General features: G+C 55.9%; 1 protein-coding gene across 1 annotated transcript in view; it reads right to left on the bottom strand.

The window, feature by feature from the left end:
• Positions 1 to 1,036: 1,036 nt before the first annotated feature.
• Positions 1,037 to 9,318, bottom strand: part of NMT1 (N-myristoyltransferase 1) — a 33,309-nt gene continuing 25,027 nt past the window's right edge. Inside the window, exons 9-12 of the mRNA XM_068529687.1 lie at positions 7,071 to 7,241; positions 6,304 to 6,471; positions 5,156 to 5,293; positions 1,037 to 4,412 (exon numbers count right to left, since the gene is read on the bottom strand). Coding sequence (XP_068385788.1) covers positions 4,392 to 4,412; positions 5,156 to 5,293; positions 6,304 to 6,471; positions 7,071 to 7,241 — 498 coding nt within the window. The 3' untranslated portion in view covers positions 1,037 to 4,391. The remainder of the gene's footprint in view (positions 4,413 to 5,155; positions 5,294 to 6,303; positions 6,472 to 7,070; positions 7,242 to 9,318) is intronic.

Here is a 9,318-nt window from a genome sequence, read left to right as displayed (position 1 = left end):
GAGCGTTGTCCGGTCCCCCTGGGCTGGGGCTCCTGTCAGGTGAATACGGGCGCCCCGGCTGAGCCCCCCCATCCTGCTTCTCGTCTCCGGTTTGGTGAAGCAGAGGAAGGGTTTACTGCTAGGAGAAGAGCCCGAAGGCTGGGAGGATGGCCTTCAAAGGGCGAGAGTCTTTAAGGCAAAAAAGCTGACAGGAACTGATTATGGGAGCTGGGGGCAAAGAAGAAACACAGCTCATAATTCTGGAGACCCCTGGGTGGAGACCACCCACAGGGCTGTGTTCTCCCAGCCCAAACCTAAGACGGGAACGAAGGCCTGAAGGCCCGCTTTCAGGAGCTGGAGTCAGCTGGTCCGGGGCTGGGGAGAGACATTAGGTGGGGGTCTAGGAGGACCGGGAAAAGGCCTCATGGATGATCCCAGGGGCAGATCCTGTGTCTTCTCAGGGTGCCACTCAGGGCCCAGGTTCCCTGGGAAGGGGCTCGGAGGCACCAGCCATGGGGGGGAATGGATGAAAATGTCCAGAGGAAGAGAAGAGGGGGTGGGCGGGGGGGACACACACGACACACAGGAAGTCTAGATGCGGTTTCTCAGGCCCTTCCTGGGAACCTTTCTGGTTCAGTGGGACCTGCCAGCCTGCAGCATTAAAAGCACCCCCGGTGTCTCAACAGAACCACCTGGCCCCTGGCCCGCAAGGGGAGGTGTGACACCTGGACAAGTGGGAGGGGCGGTACCTGCGCCCCCCTGTCAGAGGAGCCACGCTGCCCTGGACCGAGGGTGCTGGCGCAGAGCCTGGCTGCTCCTCTTACACAGAGGAGCCTGAGTCAGCACCGGCTCCTTGCTGGCGGGTGGGAGAAGTTAGGGGCAAAGAGCCAAGCTGGCCCTGAAAGGGCAGCCTTGCCAAAGGAAGGTGTTCAGAAGTTGCCCGGTGCTATGGTCACGAGGGCCTTCCCTGCAGAGCGAGAGGGCTCCAGCCCAGGCTGGGGGCTGCGTCGGTTCCACTGCCACCTGCTGACCAGAGGAATACAGGAGGGCGGGAGGGTTTTGTTCAGCTGCTTCCTTTATTAGAAATAAGTGAGATGTACCAAGCAGAACAACAATGCATTTGGCATTTCTCCCCCCAACCCTGGAAATGGATGCCCCTCCCACAGCCTGGAGAAAAGCCAAGACAGAAAGGTGAAGCTTCCCACTTCCCTGTTTCTGGATGCGGCACCCTGCCGGCAGGCAGTCAATATTCTTGCACTGAATTGAGTGAAATTTTCCCCACGGCCTCCCTAGGGACGGTCTGTTTGCAGGCCTGCCGTCACCTTGCAGTAGTAAACCACGGCCCTGGCTCTCCTCTGGTTCTGGGGCAGGCGGGCCAGGCCTCAAGAAGGCTGCCCCTGGGTGAGCAGGCACCGGCCAGAAATATGCTCCTGCCCACCCCCGCCTCCCCCGGCCTGGCGCCACCCTCTCCCGGGCTGTAGCTCTGTGAAGCTATCCAGGCCTTTGGGTCATCTTTGGGCAAAGAATTCAAGACACCCACCCTGGGCTTCAGCGAGTATGTGACGGCAGTTAGAAGGGAGCTGCAGGCGAGGCCTGAAATTTTCCATAAATTTTCCATAAACCTAGGTGTTGAAGTGGCTTGGTGTGGGCTGGCCTTCAAACCAGACGTCCGTGTCTTGGGAAGTGGGCACGCGTTGGGGAAACGAGCCCTATGGAGTAGACCTCAGTCCAGAGCTGAGGCCTCCTTTCTCCCCAGCTCTCTCCTTACAGAGACAGGAGGCCGTGGGAATGTGCCACAGGGTCAGGGGTCAAATGCAGAGTCAATCCAAAGGCAGGCGTAAACATCTGGAACATGGAGTCCGAGAGCCCAGCGCTGGAGGCAGAGGGCAAGGGCCACACCCGGGAAGCCCACCAAGAGCAGCTGCCCAAGGCAGGTCCCCACGGATGAGTATGGAGGCCCCGGGGCCTTTCCCTCGTTGGGTTCAAGCCAGCCACGGGTCCACCATCCTGCAAGGCCCCAAACCCCAAGCACTGGTTCTCTCTGAGCTCTCTGACCTGAAGTCCTGGAAGGAGTTGAGTGAAGAACCCAGGGACTGTTTGGGCAAAAAGGAGACTTAACAGCAGCCACCGAGCCGACTCCTGCAGACCTGGGCGGCGGCGCTGAAGGCGGCAGGGTCCCTACCAGAAGACAACGGCAGAGTCCAAGGAGCAGTCGCAGGGTTTTGGAGGGAGACATTGGGACCTCTCCAGGAAATCTGTTTCTTCCAGAGCAGGCACGGGCCTCACAGTTTCCATTCCATGACTTCAGTCACCAAGGCAAAGCTCACTCCCGGCACTGTCGTGCACCTCAAATTTCAGAGGCAGCTCAGGCTGGGACCTGGCCCCGAGCTGACCAAGCCTGTGACAGGGAGCTTTTCCAAGTTCCAGGTCCTGCCCAAGGTAGGAGAGTTGGGCACTCTGTTCTCTGACATCCTTAGAAGCCTGCACAGGGCAGGCTGCTCTGGGCCTTGGGGTGCTGTGTGTCCGATGGCTGTGGGGCGAGCCCTGCCTCTCTGACTCCCGCCGTCCGTGGAATGCAGTGCACACCTTGCTAAGAACAGCAGCTTCTTTGGTCTGGGCATCTCGGAGTCAAGGAGTCAAAGGTCAGCCATGATCAGTGCCTGCAGTTTGCAGCACAGGGACGACAAGGAGAAGGGAGGCCCCTAGAGGCCTCTGATGAAAAGCCAATCAGCGGAGTTGCTGGCTCCAGCAGCCGTCTGCGGGAAGCTGGCAGCACCCCTGCGTGTGCAGGGGCAGCTCTGGGGACCCTGCAGAATCAGCCTCTGGCATATCTCACCAAAACCCACAGCCTGCAACACAGCCCTACGGGCCTGCGGGCTAAGGCTTCCTTCCCTCTACAAGTAGCTGAGAGGTGAAAGCAGCCAGGAAACCCCCCACCCCACACCATTTACCTCCTCCTAGAGCCAAAGTTACACACAAGCCTGGACATGGGTTGCTGCGGACAATTCACAGCCCAATCCTCCCCAAGCCACTTGGCTGAGCACAACTGAGGAATGCCTACACGACAGCCATGTGACCAGAGGCTCCATTATTTTGGGGGCCACCGGCAGCATCAGCAACCACCACCACCACCACAAAAATCCACAAAACATCATCAGTGAAAACCAGACTCAGACAACGACAACAGGAAATCATTTCTGTCGCCAAGTCCAGATCGGCGTCTAACCACCACTCCTTGCCGCTACTCGCAGGCTGTGTGTCTTGGAAAGGAGCATGAGAGATGGCTAATGGGTTGGAAGGCACAGGCCAAGGGCTGGTGGCTGGAGGTCTGGGTATCATCGGCCCCACGCCATCCTTGCCCAACCACCCTGGGGGCATCAGGGTCCTCCTGGCTCTTTGCTCTAAGATGAGCTAAGCAGGATTTGCACTGATGTGGTCTCCACAACGATCCAGATGCTACAAGGAGGTCAAAGGTCCCCTTCAAACTGCCAGTCACCCCAGGCAGTGGAAAAACATAATCTCACAGGGGACTTATCCCCGTAACATAAGGTTGGCAACAGCTGGCTAATGAGCCCTGATTTAAAAATCAGCTGGCAGGATGACTTCCTACAGGGAGCAGGCCAAGAGGATTGGAAGAGGGACTTGATTCATGAAACCCGCTTCCACAGGTCATCCCCGCTGCCCAGGTTCAGGATGCAGAAAAGGTGTGGCCCCTGCAGGAAAACCTCCGAGTTGCGTCAGCCCCAGCCAGGACTCCACCTGCCATTCTAAGAGAGCCGAGCTCTCCCCAAAGCTTGCATGGCCCTTCCACCCCACCCCGCCTTCTCGAAGCCAATATTCCAGCTGATTCAGAGGGGAACTGGATAATGTTCCCCACATCCTCTTTCTCCTGCTCCCCCAAGAAAAGTCAACGCCTGCTTTCAGAAGGAAACAATTCACTGTACCAATGTGTTTGTCTGGCACTGGCCTGAGATTCTAATTTTGAGGAATGATCTGGATTCAGTTTTTCATTAGAGACCAAACATCCTTGTACATTTAGAACATGAAAGATATTTAAAATATTTATATATATATATATATAATATATATATACTTTTATTATTCACCCGTTAATTCCATAATATGCCAATCACGAGCTAGTTTTCAGCAGTTACATTCCCTTGATCACGGCTGCATAATGATGTGATTAATTGGAAAACAGGGAGACCAGAGACACGGCCAGAGGTGACATCACGCAGCCTACGCCATTGCAATACAATCATCAAGTTCAGTGGCGGTTTGTAAAGCCAGTTCAGTTCTGGTCCCTTTGCCAGGGATTCTCACGTTTGTGAAAATTGGACCAACAAGTGGTGGGGCTCCATTTCCTGGTTTGAATTCTCAGTGGCTTTATCCAGAATCTCACTGGCAACTGGTTACTGTAACACCAGCCCAACCTAGGAAAGCCAAGGGGGAGAGGCAGAGTTGAGGTGACAGCTGTCCAAAGCCTCTCCCACTCCCCCGCCCAGTCCTGCAGACCAATGACTGGTGGAGCCCGCAGAGCGCCACCGTGCTGAGCGAGCAGGCCCACAGCGAGCCCGGGGCTCTCACCCAACCTCCTCTGATGCTTTACACATCAGATCTTTTAATGAAAGCAGCTGCGGCAGCCTGAGGACTACTGGGCACGAGGCTGCCCTCACCTGTCAGTCATCCCGTAAACGCCAGCTACCCCCATGGCCCTGAGCTGCCTTTTGGAGCTGGCGGAGGAGGAAGGGCCACACTGGGATAAGGGCAGCAGCCCAGCAGAGGAAAACCCCCTCAGGTCCTCAGACTCTCCCTTCCTGCCTGACCAGGGGCCTGCGACTCGCACAGTGTCCTGGGATGGTCCTGAAGCCCTGCCCCCAGTTGGATGAGGCAGCTCACCTGGTGGGAGGAGAGGCTGGAGACAACTTTCCTGCTTCTGCGTGGCTCTAGGGCCCATGCCCTCTGCCACCCTCACATCAGCTGCTGAAAGGAGAATACTGACCCTCCTAGTCTGGTCACCAGAGGGAGGGACTTTTCAAGGGCCCAGACTGATGCTGGATCCCAGACCCGAGGTCCTGGTTCCGTTGGAGACGCCAACTCCCTGACCCGCACAGGCCCAGCCGTGGGCCTGACTGTGAGGGAGCTCGGTGGGAGGCGGCACCTAGCACGTACGTACCTTCTCTGCCCCCATGCTGGGGCACTTCCAATTGTAAAGGTAATACTGTAGGTTGCCGTCCCCTATGCCAAACTTGAGCTTCTCCAGGAAGGTTTTGTTCTCCATGAGATCCAGTGCATTGAATACGTCAAACCCTTTCTGCATGGCGGCAGGGAGAGACAAGAACAGGTGAAGACAGGTGAAAGCTACCTCACCTTCCTGCCCTTTTCTATCATATCAAAACCATCCACAGGCGGCCAGGGGAGCAATCTTCCTTCAGAAGCTCCTGCTGCTTCCGTGTTACATCCAGACTCCGGCCAGCACCCCGCTCTCTGGTGGTGGTTCTTATGACACTCTGAGCACCCTACCCGGCCTCTCCTCGGTGTGCGCTTGAGTACACACTTGTGTACTCAGTGTCCAGGCCACCGCTCCCACTGTTCCTTGTTACACTTCCCTGAAACACTCTCGTAATTTCCACAGCTCTCTCTGGAGACCAAGCCCTGAACCTTTTCCTCTGAAAAGCTGACTCCCACGAGCCACTGGGCATTTGCACTGCTCCCTCACTCCCTGACATTCCAACCCCGAGGCCTTTGTGCACCGAGGGATTTTACGACATTTGATATGCTGCTTTGAGGCTGCAACAGACACTTCCTAAATCTCACCAACTTGATCAGAAGCTCTCCCAGGGCAGCGACTGGCCTGTCATTGTTCAGCTGGCGCACAGTGGGCTGGGCCAGGCGCAGGCAGAACCCATGGGGCAGGACTGCCTGGAGACCTCTCCAGTGTAAGAGAAGCCCGGGCCCCTCCCCCCATGCTCTACTGTCAGCCGCTCCAATGACTCACCGCAACAGACACCAATCTCCCCATTCCCACACCGGGGAGGTCGTAAGGAGAACACCTCTACTCCCCGAGCAGGCCTGGCTATTCAGGCTCCTTGGCAGTGCCTACCGTGAGAACAAAACTCACTGATATAAATCAGAAGGAGTTCAATGCCTTCACTTAGCGTGGACGCTCCTTGCTCCCTCCTAGTTTTGAGCTGCTGGCTGAAAAGTGCTAGGCTGGTGGAGCAGGAGGGGGAGGAGGCCTCAAAGCCCCCAGCCTGTGGGCAGCAACCTGCGAGCTGTGCGCACCACCGCCCCACTGCCCCTTCCCTCTGATCTGCTCCTCACCATTTTGGCGAGAACGAGGGCGTCGCTCATGAGGTCTAGAAGAGGGGTCTGGGTGTGAACGTTGTAGAAAGAATAAGCAGCCTTTAGACTCTTGTGGGTCGGGTGATTCATGATGGTGGACGGAAGTGTATAAAAGCTCAGGAAATCGGTCACCTCACCGTTTGCATTCTGAAGGGAAGACAACAGAAGAAGGCAGTGTCACACAGGCACACAGGGTTCCTGCAACCTGGGAATAAAATGTTTTCTACTGCACTCCACCACCCTCAGGCAGCTCTGCTGCTCTAGATGAACGGGTGGAAACTGAAACAGGATATGCAGGGAGGAGAAAACACATGGCCGAGGGAACTCGAGGACAGAGCCGGGAGGAAAATCCAGGCCGGGCTATGGGCTGAACCTGCCATGATCCTTCCCCGCTTGTGGTGACAGGGCCTTCTCACGGCTCCCAGGACCCAGCGCACCCGGCCGGCGCCAGACCAAGCGGGGACAGCCAGGGAGTCGAAGGCTCACCTGACCGAGAGGGGCTCAGCTCTCTTTACTGTGAGTCACCAGTGGGGGTGGGGGAGGGGGAGAGGAAGGGCTCACCTTAGCCAACGCAAGCTACAACTTCCTGTCTTTAGTGGGGACCAAGCACGGATGGTCAAGGAAGTCTAGGGTGCCAACACGCCCATCAATCGCTCTTCCGTCACCGAGGCTGGGGACGCCAGCCACTTAGGGAGGACGCCTCCCCGCCCACGGGGCAGAGGCCCAGAACACCCCTCCCCACTCACCTCCACCACAAAAGTGTCGATGATATTCTCCTGGGGGTAGAACCAGTGTTCCACCTCCTCTTGGCTCATGACTGGCGTGAGGTGAAACTGCTTCAGGTACTGGGTGAGGAGCTGGTGCACTACTGCAATGTCCTTCTTTTCCATTGGTCGCAGCCCAGCTGTCTTGGGAGTCTGGAAGAAAGAACCAGAGAGCATCAGACGTGCTGACCATGAGCACCTTGGCTCCCTCTCAAGTCCTACATGAACCAAAAACCACACACTGCTTCCCTTCCTACCCCGACCCTGAGTCTATCCACCCAGGCCCTCAAGAGAGACTCCTCAGTTATCCTAGGCAGCTCCCTCTCACCCACTGTCCACATCCACGCTGGCACAAGTCCTGCCCCTGCAGTGTCTCTGGCCCTTTCCCTCGTGGTTAAGGCTGCCATCCTTGACTAAGGCTGCGTCAATCTCTTATCCACATGGCCCAGGCCGGCTTCCTAAGAAAACACAGCCCGTCACACCCCTCCCTGTTCCAAACTCCCTAACACAGAACACAAGACCTTCCACCCTCCGGACCAGTGGCTGTTCCGGCTGTGATCTTCTGTCTCTCTAGCCCAGTGGCTCTCAACAGGAGCAATTTGTCCCCCAGGGGACATTTGACAATATTCAGAGACATTTTTGGTTGTCACACTAGGGGGAGGGGTGCTATGGCATCTAGTGGGTAGAAGCCAGGAATGCTGCTAAACATCCTACAACGCACAGGACGGTCTCCACGATGAAGAGTTACCCAACCCAAAATGTCAATGGTGCCATGATGGAGAAACCCTGACCACCCCATGGATGTGCTGGGGTAGGCCCAGCCCGGTGCTACTCCTGGGCCTCAGTAAAGCCTTTCTTGGCCCCTCTCCTCCGAGCCTCACAACCTTTTCCCACTGAACTGCAGCTCATCTCTTCCTACACCACGCTCTCTCTCCTACAGACTTAGAGCACTTCACAGACAGCCTCCCAGCCACAGGCACCATGGAACCCCGGGCCCAGCAGAGCCTACACTGGATGCCCGCCTTGCCTATCCACTTGGACACCACTACACCAGTACTGCCCCTGGCAGGACACTGCTACAAGTAAAATCCAGAAGAAAAGCACCGAACTCCCAGGATTTAATCTCATGCCAGAATCCCACCCCACAGCTGCTTCTCCTTAGAAAGTGCTTCAGTGGAATGAAGCCATGTGATACTCCAGAGTAAATACTGGGGCTGAGGGAACATTCCCAAAGGCTTAACACACAAAGGTGGGGGCAGCCGAATCTGAAATCAGGGTAGAGTTAGTTTATATACCTCAGTCACTGCCTGATACAACTGCTTCCTAATGCAGGAATTGCTTCTTTTTTTTTTAAGATTTTATATCATAGTTGATTAACAATGTTGTGTTAGTTTCAGGTGTACAGGAATTGCTTTTAAAACTGCAGTTCCAGGGGACTTCCCTGGTGGCGCAGTGGTTAAGAATCCGCCTGCCAATGCAGGGGACATGGGTTCGAGCCCTGGTCCAGGAAGATCCCACATGCCACGGAGCAACTAAGCCCGTGCGCCACAACTACTGAGCCCTGGCACCACAACTACTGAAGCCCGTGCACCTAGAGCCCATGCTCCGCAACAAGAGAAGCCACCGCAATGAGAAGCCCACGCACTGCAACGAACAGTAGCCCCAGCTGGCCACAACTAAAGAAAGCCTGCGCACAGCAACGAAGACCCAAAGCAGCCAAAAATAAATAAGTAAATAAATAAATTTAAAACTGCAGTTCCAGGACCTCTAGCTGCCATAATTCCTTGCTAATCCTGATGTCTCTAGGGAACACTTAGTGACCTTGTTTCTACATGGTAGCTCCCAAAGTGACACCTCAAATCCTGGACTGAAAAAGCAGCCATGCTGGGGTTCTCACCCACAGGCGGGGAGATCCAAAGACGTTCTTCCAGCTGCTACACTTTAAGAACGCTCTCCAGTGGCCCAAGGGGACACTCATTGTGGCGCCCTAATCTGGTTTCCCGGGCAGTGCCTAACTATGCTGCAGCGGGCTCTCAAAGCGGGACACTAATGACCCCAATCCAGGGGTGGATCAGCCCAATCCCAGGGCGATTAATCCAGTTTGGTGGCTGATGAGTCCAGGCGTGCAGCCCTCTGATCAGCAGGCATCCAATAACTGTGCTGACACTGCCCGGAAGAGCTCTGAGGGAAGAGAAGGGATTTTAAGATCCATTAGGCTCCTGAAGACAGG

The sequence above is a fragment of the Eschrichtius robustus genome, chromosome 20 (assembly GCF_028021215.1).
Source record: "Eschrichtius robustus isolate mEscRob2 chromosome 20, mEscRob2.pri, whole genome shotgun sequence".
NCBI classification, from domain to species: Eukaryota; Metazoa; Chordata; class Mammalia; order Artiodactyla; family Eschrichtiidae; genus Eschrichtius; species Eschrichtius robustus.
This window is presented reverse-complemented; position numbering and strand designations above follow the sequence as displayed.